Below are 15,550 nucleotides of genomic sequence, written 5' to 3'. Positions count from 1 at the left end.
CAGTCTTCCTGGCAGGAAGTCCAGGCCTGCAACAACTTATTCAATGAATTCAGAGAATGAACAACACCATTCCTCACCTTTCCCTGGGCACTGTCAGCAGAAATCTCCCAATCTATGCTAGCTCTGGGAAGATGTATCACTCAGGGAAACCAGATGCCTGTGAAGAAAGAACAAATGAATGCTGACTGCTCTTATGATTTTGGCATACGTGAGGAACTAAAACTGCTCTCCTAGCAGAGTTTTGATGAGCAAGGGAGCAGCTGAAGGCCTTGCTGTTCCATATGCAAAACATTACCTGTACTTTTGGCAGCTTTAGTTTTGTGACACCTTAGAGCTGTGGACTAGAGTATAAATTCAAAAACGTAAAAATCAGAGCTTGCAGCTTCTTATGAACAATAAAAAACAGTTTCATAAAAGGAAAAGAAACTTCCTGTTCCTGTTATATCAGTTTCTTTGCCCTTCTACAGGGAAGACAGAATTTCTGTTGTTTAGATTATGTGCATCCCACAACACTTCTGCCTGTTAGGAATGAGTCACATGAGGACTAAGGAAAAGGTCATTACAGCGAAATATGTTGTGTCCTGAGAGGGTAACAGTAAAGCTGGGCCTTATAATCATTTTACTAATATAAACTGAGCTACAAAGGCATGATGAGAACACGTGCTTTTACCATGTTGTGACAGTACTGGTAATTGAATGCTTACTTCTCAACGTCCACTTCAATTAACGCCGGTAATTTACTTGTTTTTAAGTATGTACAGTAGAACACGTGCTTTTACCAGGTTGTGCCTACATTTTGTTAACAGAGTGATTGCTTTTTAATGCCCACTTCGGTATTCTTAAATTCATACAGCAAAGTGGATTTGGTTGAGGAACTTGGAACTATTCAAACTTTGTCTGTCTGCCACATGTACTCCAAACTGTTTGTCAATAAAAAGCCATGAGCCTGCTTAAGAATCTTCTATCTTGGTCTCAAGTGTCCAGCAAGGTGAAGGCCATTGTGCTGGCTTTGCACTGTTTGGTTCAACGCAATGATCTTCTGTCATCTCAGACTGATGTCCACCATCTGCTGATTCTTGGTCTTTGCAGGCTGAAGGTGGTGTTTGCACAGCAGACGTGACACTTCTCACATAGGCATTTATTTCCTCTTCAGCAGCAGGATCCTGCTGGTCTGCGTTATAGGATCTCTCAGATAAGCCAGTGTAGTCATGGTCAACAACTATCGCATCTTGTAAAAAGTAGTGGTCATCTGCAAAACAGAAAGCACCCTTTAATGCAGATCCTTCTAGTTCACTGAAAGCCATAGTGAAGATGACAATGGGGTGCCACCTGGATTACTGGAGCAACAACAGCCTGATTATGTGCTTTTCTTAATTCTACTAAACAATAAATGTCTGGTTGCATCTCATATATCCACAAAATGATGGTTGTGATGTTTAGAAGAGTTGTTGGTTTTTTTCTGCTGTGTTGTAGACTAGCTTGAAGACTGTCATAGTCACCTACTGAGCTAGTAACTTAAATGAATAGACATGCACATTCTTCTGCTTTGTGCACCAACGTTCACAGAAATGTGGCATCTCCAAACTCTTGCTGGGAAATTGCAGTGCAGCACAATAGCTTCTTTTTTGGGGGGGAGAAGAGAAATAAAACAGAATTAAAAATTAAAACAGTTTTATAGAATTTTATGACAACAGCACTGATTAGTACTATATAGCTCTACTGAACTTTTCTTACTGTGTTTGATTTTTCCAAGGGAGATATAATAAAATTAAATGCCAAATTAAATGCACGTCAGCATGAAATTTATACTTGTCTCCTGGAATATGGCATTAGGACCTATCTTCTTGCTCAGATGAGGACACTATTGGGAAAATAAGTTTTCTAGGGACTATGAATTCATTCAGGAGTTACAATTCTCAACAGATGTGTCCTCAATCTGTCTATGCACATTCTTGAATCACTTGAGCATTGGAACCACATGAATTCTCCTGAGTTTAGTATCTAAACTAAACGACATTAATGCATGAAAAAAATATTGCTTCAGACACAAGAATGCTTGTGTACACAGGGTGCTCTGCAACCTCTGCCAGGCATTCAAACACCTAAGCAACCCAGGTTTGCATAGACTTCTAATTTGTAATGCTTCTGCCAAGAGTATATACTAGTGCACTGACTCAGGATTTATCTTTAGACCAAGAGTGTTACAAAAGGCTAGAAAAATGCCTTGCTTCTACTTGCCCTTTCTTCACTGCATACAACTTTAAAATCATATTAAAAAAAATAAGCACTCAATTTTCAGCCTTTGTCTTTCCTGCTAAAAAAGCTCAAACCCATACTTCTAGTGCAACAAACAGAAGAAAACCTGCTCTAAAAATCTGGAGTGTAAGCAAAATCTGTAGCAGTACTAAAAGGTCATGGACACCTCACTTAAGCTGCACTTTCTCACATTCATTTCAGAGAGACAGCTGCAAATACTTTGTCCCCACTCAAGGTTATGCAAAGGGACAGCTATCAGTCTGCCACACCAGAGCTAGAGGAATAATAAGTTAGTTGCTAACAAAGAACAGTCCTTTGTTAAAATACAGATACTTGTGTCTTTAAGGATGAAAAAGCTGTAATTCACTGCCAGGTTTCACTGCTATTATTCTAATGAAGCTTTGCTTCCTTTCCTGACTTCTGTTAGGCCATTTAGTAAAGGCTGTCTATTACTTTGGACAAACCTAGTTTACTTCTCTCCGCAGTGTAAATATGTATGAATATAAAAATATAACTTTAGAATTCATACATATGCATAACCCATTGATTCTCTCTCCCCCGCCCCTCCCATCCTATGTCAGACAACAAATCTTCAGTTACTCCCTGGGAAAGGGAAGAAACCCTCCCTTTGCTTTCCGCTTCTGCAACGTTTGTTGGTGAACGTGTCAGACTAATCCTACAAAGACGGCTGCACTTTGCTTTCCAGACTCAGATACAATTTACTCAAGCTGGTGAAGCAGCTGCACAGGAACTGCTTGCAGGCCAGGCACGTGACTCTGCATCTCAGCTCAGCAGTTCAGCCAAGAGCTGGAAGCCACAGAATCACGGTCCTACAGCAACAGCAGCATCCGAGAGAACCTATGTGACACTGCAGTCCTGGTGACACAAGCTGCAGCAGAGGCTGACAAATGGCCTTGTTACCAGCTCCTAATGTGAAAATCCAGAATAACTTTCATCTCTGTAAACCCTCAGTTTTATGTGATGGAAGCAAGGGCTGTCTCAACATAACTGATGCTCTTTAAAGAACTAGTGCCCAACCACATGTGCTGAAGAGGTGGAAATCCCTCCACTTTTCTTTTCAAGTATCCTGAACAACAGTGACAGAAGTCTTCCAAATGCTGGGAATTCCTTTTCCTACAGATGCCTGAAGTGACCCACAGGCAGCATCAGCAGAACGTAAATGGCTGCTGTTGTTTGATTAATACAGACCATTGTAAAAGGGTACATAGAATGTGCAAGAGAAATAGTGGCAGCTGGTTACCTAAGTGTTTAGGAATTTACCTCTTCATGACTGCAGTTTAAAACAAACTCTCTGCAAGTCAGGTTTTTGAAGTAGTTTTCGTAGTGCAAGGTTTTAGAGGACAGGTTTTTTGTCTAAACATGTACTATCTGTACCAGCCAGAGTAAGCACAAACAAACAGACAAACATTTCCAATGCACAAAGACAATCAATATGGATCCTGTCTGTATCAAAACAAGAACACAGTCAGAAGATGCTCTATGAATACAGTTCAGTCTGATTATACTTCTAGAATATTTCTGTCAGCCAGCATGAACAGGGCCAAACCACATATTAGAAGCAATTAAACAGAATTTTTTTTTAAAGACTTCAAACATGATTCATTAACTTTGCTCCACAGTCTGCATAGGTTTGAAGCCGTTAACACACTCTGTTCTCATTTAATAACAACTGTAATGATTTCTCCACTAGCTAGTGTTGGTTCCATTCACCCTGGTATCTGAGTGATACTTTTTCATTGTGATAACCTCACCTAACACTCCTGGCAGTAAAAGTTAACAATATACAAATATACAAAATATGCACACACACCTTTTTCATTGGACCCTCTTACGTACGGCTTGAGGTGAGACATCTTGATGGGCCTTTTCAATCTGGATCCTGTGGCATCTCTTAATATTGCACAGCCATTTTCTGTAATATAATCTATAATACAAGGACCAACCCATTCTGACTGGAAACGACCATCTTTCCACCAATTTTTTCTCTGTCTGAGGACTTCATGACCAACTTTAAGTCGAAGGGTACTTAACTGCTTTGGCTTTCTTTTGATGTTGATTTTATTTCTAGGTTTCTGTTCATCTGAAGTGGTTTTCTCCACCTGCAATAGACATTTAAATGAATTACGTTTTCTTTATCCAGAAATAATCAAATATTTTCATAACATTGATTAATAATGCAGAAGTTTAACATTAAATGTCTTTGAATGTCATCATATGTAGAACTGGAGTGTTCTGAAGAAATGTATTTTATCTTCATGTCCTAAATCAATAGTCCATAGGAAACGTTTTTCAGTTTCCTCGAATATGCAGTCCTATAAGTCAAGCACAAATCTTCTGGAAACATATTTATTTTCTTACACATAAGCGTACATACACTGGACCCCAGGGATTGCAAGCTGAAGAAAAAAGAAAAAAAAAAAAAAAAAAAAAAAAAGCATTGCTCTAAAGGTTGGTTATACTTCAAACTTAAATCTCTCCATCTCGTGTTTCTTTTCTCATCAGTCTCCTTCCTAGTAAAGGTTGAAATTAAAAACATGTACCTGGCCATTTGAGGTTTTCTCTTCTTCAAGTGCTTGATTAGCTCCTCTAGTTGCTTCAAATATTTTCGCAAACATGTTGTCTTCTCCTTCCACACATATGTTCACTGGTTCAACAACATACGGGTTACGACTAAACATCTGGAAATAAGGGGTGTTTTGATCTGGCTCCTATTTATTTGGGAGGCAAGAAGCAAGCCAATTTAGTATGCAGTTTTTGCACATGTTTTGTGGGACTTCAGTCAAAAGAGGAAGAATGCTTACTTACCAAATTAGTCAAATTGAAAGCATAGGCAATAGCAGACAAATGTTCATCCCAATCGTTTGGATGATCTATGCAGTATTTGTTCAGAAAAGCTTTGACTGTCTTGCATGTTCTTTCACTCACTTCATTGGTTTGAGGATAAGACAATACTATTTGTTTCATTCCAAACAGTGCAAATAGTTCTTTGTTTATCTTAGAAAGAAAAATACGACAATTACTGAAATTTTCCATTTTTTGTATGCAGTTAATGTAAACATACTCAGTGGTTTTCTGAGTATTTTGCTGGTGAGGTGGCGAGTGAGCAAAAGTCTTCTATATAAACTATATAAAGATTGTTCTGAAAGTAATGCCTCCTATTTTATTACATTGGCCCACAGTGGCTGTTGCTGGTAGAGCAGAAGATGTTGGACCTTTCCATCAATATTCCACTATATATTTTTGACACGTGACAGACTGAAGCAGAGGGGCAGTCTGATAAAACTGCGTCTGACATAGAAGTACGTGCATATAAAGCAAAGATTTGTCGTTGAAATCCACCATGTAGGAAAAAAAAAATAAAAAAAAAAATGGCACCCACTGACATTCATCAACATTTGCTGAATGTTTACAGTGACCCAACAGTGGATGTGAGCACAGTGAAGTGGTGTGCTTCAGCAGTGGTGACAGTGGGTCACTTCCATTGGTGCAGATTTTGATGAGCACAGTATGCAGGTTCTTGTTCATAGTGTAGTTAATGGTGCTATGTTGAGAAGTTGTTCTGTGAAATAAGAGCTCTGTCAAAGAGACTGGTCACTGTACTGTTCTCATTTCCATGGAAATAAATATGAGGCACTACTTTTGGAGCAACCTACTCTTACATAACAGTCTAAACCTAGGAGTGAGTGCTAAAGGAATCAGTATGGGTCAGCATACAGTAATCAACGGTTTCTAAATGTATTTCTGCCACTAACACAATTTATTATTTTTTTCATATCAAAGCCTCATGATTTCATAATTTCTGTGAGGATCAGACAAAGTTCACTATATCTAAGTGTATTTTGACATTGGTTTATCTGCCATATTGGGCAACATGAAATACTGGATAGATGAAGTACAGTGGAATGTTGGTGTGTAAAATATTGTGTCCAACTACATGACAAAATATGCAGTATGACTATTAAAAAGTCATTTTGCTTTGTTCTTTACCCAAAGAAAACAGTTCTGGGAAAAGAGAAGAGAATAAAGAGAATAAGCATTCAAGATTTACCTTTTTTTCTCCTCACTAAAGGCCTAAAATGCAAATTTACTGAGGAGAAAAATACATTTTTCTTGAAAAAACAAATCATCTATGTAAAGACTTACCTGGTGAACAAGCTCCTTCCCTTGGTCAATAGGCATTTTTTGAGGTGGTCCATATAAGAAAAACACACTGATGATTGCCCTAGCTATTTCAGCTGCTGAAGTATCACGCAGAGGCAAGATAACAGTCCATTTTGTGAACAAATCTATCATGACTATGACATACTTGTGGCTTCTTTTGGTAGCTCTAAATGGACCCATTAAGGCTACAGTGACTGCTGTCCAGGGGTCTTCTGCTTTGATAGGGTATGGTTTGAGTGTGGTGGTGGTTGTACTCTTTGCCACTTGGCAATGCTGGCACGCATACACCTAGTGAAGAAGCAAGGGAAGATCCTGTCAATAAAAAGTGATGGTAAAGGTTTACAACAATGAAATATCATAAATCTCTACTATTCCTCTGTAAGTCAGGTCAGATCAGATCACATCAAATTCATTTTATCATCTTTCTTATGATTGGCTACCCTTACATTTTTCCAGCCCTAGGATAAGAAAAATAAAACCAAACTAAAGCACAGTGAAGACCAGGGGAAAGGTGTGTGCAGCAATTCAAGGCTGAGCTCCCCTCATCCCAAAAGCACCGTGCTAGTTCAGGTGTATAATATCAAATTCAAATTTCATCACCGTCAGTAAATACTAAAGGAAGCATGAAGCACCCAAGCTTGAAATAAAACAATTTCAATCATTTCCCTTTTGCTTCTGTTGCAAATGCTGCAGCCAGTAAACAATGGCAGTGAGCAAAATCTGCCACATACAACACAGATCAGCTTTATCTACAGGACAGAACTCATTTTCCAGGTTTGAGTGAAAGCAAGACTCATTTTTGGTTCATGTTACAGTTGCACTAAGTACTCAGGTGATGCAGCAAGCTGATAGCAGCAATAATTTGGTCACAAGGAACAACGTTCACATACAGTTTGCTCAAGGATCAGCTTCTGCCTAGGGATTATGTCAATGTATCTTTGGGTGAAGGAGAAGGAATATCCCAAAGTAGTGATTTGTTTAACTGCTTCCCCAACACACTAAGTTGGAAGGCAGAGGCCCGTTCTCATCTGCCAGCAGTCACTCTGGCCAGCTGTGCACTCGGGATGGTATGCTGCAGCCTAACAAAGATATGTAAAAGGGCTTGCCAGAGAAGTGCCCAGTACACCGAAAGAAGTCACGTCTCTCTACCAGTAGCTAGCATACTACATAGCTGTACAGCTATACAATATAGCTGGCTACACAGTTGAGACAAGTAGCACTGCACTTTGACATAAAGGCTACTTAAAGTTTGATTGTAAGCTTCTGTAACCTCATCATCAAGCAACGATGAATGCTGTATCAAAGTCATACAGTTATTTTGTATGTTATTTTTTATATGTATTATTTATTTTTTTATATGTACAGTTATTTTGTTATTTTACATTTTGTAAAATGTTTGCAACAAAGACTACATTAAAAAAAAAAAAGTATCCTGTAGCTATGTGACCATACCCACTGTTTGACATCATTTGTAACAGAGGTCCAGTAGTAATTAGCTTCCACTAAAGTCAGCGTCCTTGATATGCCATGATGAGTGCCTGCAGCATTTTCATGGCATTTCTGAAGCACCTTTTTCTTTTCTTCATCTGAGACAATTACTAGGCGCATTTGTTTTCTGTCTTTTCCAACGTAGAACAATTTATTTTCTGGAAAGAGAAAAATACCAGCAAGTTACAATCAAGAATATTGCCTTCTATAGTTGGTCAGTTTGCTGAACTACTGGGAATGATTCAGTGCAGAATTTATTAAATCAACTTCATTTTACCTTTGTGTGAAAGTAGATTTGTTGTGGGTGGTGCTCTCTCTCTCTCTTTTTTTTTTTTTTTTTTTTTTTTTTTTTTTTCCTCCCCCCCTGATTTGTTTGATTTAAAAAGACTCTCATTATTTTCTCTTAAGAACCAGTTGTTCACCAACATTTAACTATCTGGACATGAGGTGTTAAAAGGGCAGGTCAGAATGCACACTGTTCCCACAGATCTTCAACAGTAACACAAGATAGTCCTGGGGTGTGAAAGGGATGCAGGCAGTATCATGAGGTGCATTGAGTGCTTGCCAAGCAACCACACATTGTGATCTGTGGCTTTAACTCCTTCCTGTCTTCTCTCTAAAAAAAGTTGGGTGGATTGGATGTGACTGAGAGCGCAAAGCAGATGCAAAGGCTCCCTTATGTCTTCCCAGGGATACAACAAAGCTGGGGTGGGTCAGGAGGCTGTAAGGTAACAGAGCAAAGTCCTGCTGCCCAGTCACACACAAAATGTTTCAACCAACCCAAACCTTCCTTGTCAACAGCCACAGAGCAGGACTTCTACTGTTGTCCCATAAACAAGGTGTTGCAAAAGAGAGTTCCCCAGTATCTAAATTAATGTTTGTCTTTCTAACAGATACATAAAACTTTTGAGCAAAAACTAGAGGAGACTAAGTTTCTGTAAACATTCTGTTATATATTAACAAGGGACAGGCAGGCTGCTTATTCATGGAGGATGTATATTAAAAATCACAGCATGCTGCACAGCAAGATATCACTCTCAGTGTTTGTATCAGTAAATCTTCACCTAAAAATCAATTTCTCAGACTAGTTTGGAAGAAGATGTTTACCTTTGAAAACAAATTTTTTGGCTGCTCTTCTGATTCCACTTCTTTCACTTGATAGCGTTGTGGGATGGTACTCCCCCGTTCTTTTGTAGTATGCAATCTGTTTCAGGTGGAGTCCACCATTTTTTCCACTACGGACCATTGCTAACCTGTTCAAAACGCACAGCATTTGTTAGTTGGAGCAGCTATGAAAGCAACACATCTTCCCTGGTTTAACTCATAAAATTACTGCAGTTTAGACAGAGGTACCCCAGTGAAGTAGCAAATTAATTTATCTAATTGAGCTTTTCCTCCCAAAAGCAGCTGTATTTCAATCCCACAAATTGCTTCAAGTGCTGTTAAGCTTTGTACACCTGAGGGCCTTTTGTACCATTCATTGCATGTTATCATAGAATCTCTAGAGTCAGAAGGCACATCTAAGGGCCATCTAGTCCAACTCCCCTGCAGTGCACAAGGACATCTAGATCAGGCTGTCCAGGGCCTGCTGCAGCCTTGCCTTGAAAGTCTCCAGGACGGGGCATCCACCACAACACTGGGCAACCTGAGCCAGGGCCTCACCATCTCACTGTAAAAGATTTTTTCCTTATATGTAATCTAAATCTACCCTCCCTGAGCTTGAAGTCATTTCCCCTTGCTCTGTTGCCACAGATCCTGCTAAAGAGTCTGTCCCCTTCTTTCCTGTAGCTTCCCTTTAGACACTGAAAGACCACTATCAGATCACCTCGCAGTCTTCTCTTCTACAGGCTGAACAGCTCCATCTCCCTCAGCCTGTTTTCATAGGTGAGGTGTCCCATTCCATCATCAACACGGGCAATCATGAGCGCCACCTGACACACCATTTTGCCATACACAACACTGGTTTTGTCAACATGTATTTTGAAATTTCTAAACAATAGGATCTTCCATTATATTCACTGGAGAATGACAGGTGAAATTAAATCAGAAAAATTGGTTGTCTTACTTTTAAACATTTAGATAGCTTTCACATGGAGGTGTGCTGTGGACTAGATGCGTCCAAACAGTCACCCTGATCTGAAAAAAAAACCACACAGACAAATGGGAAAAAAACAACTTCCCAGACAGAGACTGACACATTTATTTTCTTCATTAATTCATTTGACAACCGGATTCTGAAGCCCCAAACGAGACTGTCTGCAAGTTAATAATTAATTCCCTGACATGGGCTGACTTCTCTGATCACATTAATAAACTAAAATGTCATTAGTAAAATGCGTCATTGGTACAGGAAAAGCTTAGGTGTACCACTGAATAGCCTAAAAATAATTACCAATTAATGATAAGCAGAAATATTCGCACAGGCTCAACAGGCTCATGATTTCTTTTCTTCAGATCTGCTCCTGCAGTAATGAACATGTAGATGGAACAGCTTTTTGATCCTGCTCTAATTGACCTGTACTAGAGCAGGATCAGGTTTAGAGCCTGCCACGTTGTTTTAAATGAATGCCCGTTATCCACAGCATTAAACCAAACTTCTTCCTCATCTTTCCAGCAGCACAAGACCAGACAATGTGACAACATGCAGCCTGCTAAAAGGAATAGTCAGATTGTCTGCCATATCTGCTAAGCAGCACATAATTATTAAAAAAAGTGACAGTATCCAGCCACTCCAGAATCCTCCACCTCTTTACATGTCAATGTTATTTGAAAGCACAATGTATAAGCTAGGATATTTAGCTTCCAATTTCTAGATTCTCACCTGCCTTTACTATTTTTAGGGTGGGAAAAAGGTAAAGAGCTCCACTGTGATTATATCTGTTTTTAATCACTGTTTTCCTGAGAAAGTGAAATGCTGTATCTTATTTATAGAATATCTTATTCCTTTTATGTAGCTTGGCTGTGTTATCAATGCCAAATGCATGCCAGGAACTTCTCATTCAACCAATGACAAGACCTTTGACCCACTGAATATTTCAGTTTGCATAACCTAGATCCAGCTTGCACAAATAGCCAAGTCATCATTCAACATTACAATTTCAAAGTAAAATTGTCATAATTGAGAGAATTTCCACAACTAAACAACTGTTCCCATCAGAAAGGAGAGCATTTCAGGAAAGGGAGGAGTGAATCCAGAAGACAGTACTGTTTTTAGCTATCTTGGCTGGCATTCCTTGGAAATTTATATCTGATAGTACAAGCCAAAGCAGCTGAGCTGGTAAACTGGATAACAGCAATAAGAAAGGTGAGGCTACCATGATACATGTATTGTTTCTGCATTGTTAAAGCAGTTAATTAACTAGCATATCTGATAGTAAAAGATTACTGGTAAAGAACAGTTAAAATATTCCATCTGCTAAGCATATGCATTCAATGTGTCTTCACTTAGGGCTACTCCTGAAGGCCAGCCTGAAGTTACAAGAGCATGCCTGGAAGTCACAAGTGGCTGGGTACAGTTTCTGAAGTAATAGCAGAGATGCTGGTCCATTTTGGATGGTGACAGATTTTCATATGCTGCACGAAAAGATGTTCCAGAACAATCTTTATTCTTTCAGCATGAAAGATCTGATCACACATGTCTTGCTTGAGACTGTGAAAGTTCCCTATGTAATATATGGTTATAGGTTCTAAAAAAATAAAGTTGCACAGCAGTAAGATCTATCTGAGAAGCAGTGCAGCTTATACTTCAGCTGAACAGAAGTTTTGACTTAATTCCTGCAATGTCAGTTTCTGTTATAGAAATGTGGCAGAGTGCACATAATCTTATGAAGAAAGAACACGTTTATGTATCTTGTGTAGCATCCACAAGCATTTAGATTATTGCGTGTAATCCTGAACCAGCAAATTTAAGTGCTTCAGCAGGCTGCTGGACTCCTGCCTAAAAGGAAAGCATTAAGTGAATTTCCTTCCGGCATATTTAGCTTGCTGTGTCCCCACTCACTTTTAGGTCTGTGCACTTGGTCTAATAATAAAAAAAATAAAAATAAAAAAAACCAAAAACATGTTACACAACCTTCTGTTTCAGTTGTTTTAGCATAAACCATTACCACAGATAATTTACACAATACTTCTATCAGTATTCATACCATAGCTAGTACTCTATACAAATGAATTAATTATATAATGAGTCATCAGTCCTCGGTACTTTGAAGTAGGGAAGGAATATATGGTTTTACAGTGAAGGAAGAGACTGATACTTCCCTGTAAGCAGAGCTGCTCTTGTGTTAGAATCTTTGTCAAAACAGCCATGGCTATTAATACTTCACTATTTTGCCTTTTAATGTCCATCTTCCATCCCCACACAAACTGCAATAAGATTCTGAGATTCTGTAAATGAAATGTTTTTTCAAGAACATTTGTGTTTCTTTTCCCCCTTTTCCTGAATCACAGGATCGTAGGGGGCTGGAAGGGACTCCTGGTGATGACCTAGTCCAAACCATCGACTAAACCAGGTTCCCTCCAGTAGGTTGTATAAAACATCCAGGCAGATTCTAAATATCTTCAGAGAAGGAGATTGCATGACCCTGGGCAGCCTGTTCGAACCTTCATGGTAGGTAAAGTTCTTCTTCATATCTGTATGGAACTTCCCGTGTTGCAGGAAGTTTGTGCTCATCACTCCTTGTCTTGTCCCTGTATACAACTGAAAAGAGCCCAGCCCCATTCATTTGACTTCACTCTTCAGATATCTGTAAGTATCGATAAGATCCTCTTCCAGTTTTGTCCAGACTGAGCAGCCCCAAGTCTCTCAGCCTTTCCTCAGAAGGGAGATGCTCCAGACCTCTCATCATCCAGCCCTCCACTGGACTCTCTCCAGAAGTTTCCTCTTTTTTCTTGAAGGCAGGAGCCCAGAACTGGCCACTATATTACAAATGTGGCCTCACCAGGGTGCAGCAGAGGGAAAGGATCACCTCCCTCGACCTGCTGGCCACTCTCTCCATGATACACCCCAGGATACATTGGCACTCTTGGCCACAAGGACACGCTGCTGGCTCATGGCCGACCTGCTGTCTACTAGGATCATAGAATCATAGAATCACCAATGTTGGAAAAGACCTAAAAGATCACCCAGTCCAACCGTTCACCTATTCCCAATAGCTCCTACTAAACCATGTCCCTCAACACAACATCCAGCCTTTCCTTGAACACCCCCAGGGTTGGCAATTCCACCACCTCCCTGGGCAGTCCATTCCAGTGCCTGATTACCCTTTCTGAAAAGTAATACTTCCTGATGTCCAGCCTGAATCTCCCCTGCCGTAGCTTGAAACCATTCCCCCTGGTCCTATCACTAATGACACGAGAGAAGAGGCCGACCCCCAGCTCACTACAACCTCCCTTCAGGAAGTTATAGAGAGCAATGAGGTCTCCCCTGAGCCTCCTCTTCTCCAGGCTAAACATTCCCAGCTCCTTCAGCCTCTCCTCATATGGCCTGTGTTCCAGACCCCTCACCAGCTTTGTTGCCCTCCTTTGAACACGTTCCAGGGCCTCAATATCTTTCTTGCAGTGAGGGGCCCAAAACTGGACACAGTACTCGAGGTGCGGTCTCACTAGTGCTGAATATAGGGGAACAAACACCTCTCTGCTCCTGCTTGCAACACTGTTTCTGATGCAAGCCAGGATGCCATTGGCCTTCTTGGCCACCTGGGCACACTGTCGGCTCATGTTCAGCCGAGCATCAATCAATACCCCCAGGTCCATCTCCTCTACGCAGTCCTCCAGCCACACCGCCCCAAGCCTGTAGCGTCGCCTGGGGTTGTTGTGGCTGAAGTGCAGGACCCGGCATTTGGCCTTGTTGAAACTCATCCTATTGGCTTCAGCCCAGCTCTCCAGCCTGTCCAGATCCCTCTGTAGGGCCTCGCTACCCCCAGGCAGATCGACACTTCCAGCCAATTTGGTGTCATCTGCGAATTTACTGAGGGTGCACTCAATGCCCTCATCCAGGTCATCAATAAAGATATTGAAGAGGACAGGCCCCAGCACCAACCCCTGGGGAACACCACTCACGACCGGTCGCCAGCTGGATTTGATTCCATTCACCACCACTCTCTGTGCCCGGCCCTCCAGCCAGCTCCTTACCCAGCCAAGAGTGTACCCATCCAAGCCTCGGGCTGCCAGCTTCTGCAGGAGAATGCTGTGGGAGACAGTGTCAAAGGCTTTGCTGAAGTCTAGGTAGACCACATCAACAGCCTTTCCCTCATCCACCAGATGGGTCACTAGATCATAGAAGGAGATCAGGTTGGTCAAACAGGACCTGCCCTTCACGAACCCATGCTGGCTAGGCCTGATCCCCCGGTCACCCTGCACATGCCGCATGATCTCCCTCAAGACAATCTGCTCCATAACCTTCCCTGGCACCGAGGTCAGGCTGACAGGCCTGTAGTTCCCCGGATCCTCCTTACGACCTTTCTTATAAATGGGAGTCACACTGGCAAGCCTCCAGTCTTCTGGGACCTCACCAGTCAGCAAGGAGTGCTGACAGATGATGGAAAGCGGCTCGGCTATCACCTCCGCCAGTTCCCTCAGCACTCTCGGGTGGATCTCATCTGGCCCCATCGACTTGTGACAGTCCAGCTGGAGCAGTAGGTCTCTGACTGTTTCTTTCAGAATCACAGGGGGGTTAGTGTGCTCCCCAGCTGAGATTACCAGGTCAGAGAGAGGAGTGTCCTGAGGATAACTGGTCTGACTTTTAAAGACAGACGTAAAGAAGGTATTCAGAACCTCTGCCTTTTCCTTATCCTCAGTGGTCACATTCCCAGCCTCATCCAGCAAAGAGTGGATATTCTCCTTTGTCCTCCTCTTACTGTTAATGTATTTATAAAAGAGTTTCTTATTCCTTTTCACACCAGTGGCTAGGTTAAATTCAAGCTGGGCTTTTGCCTTTCTTTTTTTAGGATCCCTAAACTCTTCTCTGCAGAGCTCTCTTCCAGCAGGTCAACCCCTAACCTGTACTGATGTGCCTAAGCAACCATAAATCAAAGCTGTTTTCACCCTGACCAAGCAGCACCAGAAGCAGGAATTCTCCAGATAGCCTTGCATGATCTCCTCAGAACCAAAACCCTCCGTGAATGGTAACAGACTTCTGCCGCCCCAGGGCATGCTTGCTATTAGGTCCCCATGAACGTCTCATGAGAGAAAGGAGCCGCTCCCACCTCCTCCGATAGGACTACAGCCCCCATGGTGCACTGCGCCGCTCAAAGCACGCTGCGCAGCCCGCGCAAAGCACGCTGGGAGCCCCGAACAGTCGCTATCCGCCGAACGGCTCCACCTGGTGAGGCCCGCGCATGCGTGAAGCGGCACCGGCGCGATCTTTTTCCTCCCCCCCGTCCCGCTCTTTGCTACTGATTTGCACCCCCTTCTTCGGGATCCGCAGCCAGGTCAGCGTCACGCTGGGCGCTGCGCAAAGCCACAGGTACGCACCTGCTCCTGCAGAGGTACTGGCGCATCCACAGCCTTCTCCCGGTCGCTCAGGAGCAGCGGCGGCAGCGTCGCCACCCCTCTGGTCGGGACTTATGTGGCGCCCCCGGAAGTGTGGCGGGCAGGGTGGGGGCGGGGGCAGGCCGCCGCGGAG

General features: G+C 42.0%; 2 protein-coding genes across 2 annotated transcripts in view; one reads left to right on the top strand and one right to left on the bottom strand.

Moving 5' to 3' along the window:
* Nucleotides 1-718: 718 nt before the first annotated feature.
* Nucleotides 719-15,493, bottom strand: GIN1 (gypsy retrotransposon integrase 1). The gene is made up of 8 exons (XM_042864971.1): nucleotides 15,400-15,493; nucleotides 9,034-9,179; nucleotides 7,891-8,084; nucleotides 6,421-6,726; nucleotides 5,083-5,271; nucleotides 4,818-4,985; nucleotides 4,088-4,376; nucleotides 719-1,249 (listed from the first exon to the last, which is right to left on the bottom strand). Exons 1-8 carry the CDS (start codon nucleotides 15,423-15,425, stop codon nucleotides 951-953), a joined length of 1,617 nt encoding a protein of 538 aa, XP_042720905.1. The 5' UTR covers nucleotides 15,426-15,493; the 3' UTR covers nucleotides 719-950.
* PPIP5K2 (diphosphoinositol pentakisphosphate kinase 2) overlaps nucleotides 15,310-15,550 on the top strand; it is a 50,709-nt gene continuing 50,468 nt past the window's right edge. Inside the window, exon 1 of the mRNA XM_042864957.1 lies at nucleotides 15,310-15,391. The gene's annotated coding sequence lies outside the window, so the exon portion shown is untranslated. The remainder of the gene's footprint in view (nucleotides 15,392-15,550) is intronic.

The sequence above is a fragment of the Lagopus leucura genome, unplaced genomic scaffold (assembly GCF_019238085.1).
Source record: "Lagopus leucura isolate 7727_CA_CO unplaced genomic scaffold, USGS_WTPT01 Super-Scaffold_774, whole genome shotgun sequence".
Taxonomy (NCBI): Eukaryota; Metazoa; Chordata; class Aves; order Galliformes; family Phasianidae; genus Lagopus; species Lagopus leucura.
Note: the sequence above shows the minus strand (reverse complement) of the source record. Positions and strands in the feature narration are given on the sequence as shown.

Bases quoted from the DNA above. Each gene is read 5' to 3' on its own strand.
- GIN1 (XM_042864971.1), bottom strand. From the start codon at position 15,425: ATGCGCCAGTACCTCTGCAGGAGCAG. The intron at 6,727-7,890 runs GTATGGTCACAT...CTTCTTCACTAG, and splicing joins CAAATGATGTCAAACAGTGG to GTGTATGCGTGCCAGCATTG. The intron at 4,377-4,817 runs GTACATGTTTTT...TGTCTATTGCAG, and splicing joins AGAAAACCTCAAATGGCCAG to GTGGAGAAAACCACTTCAGA.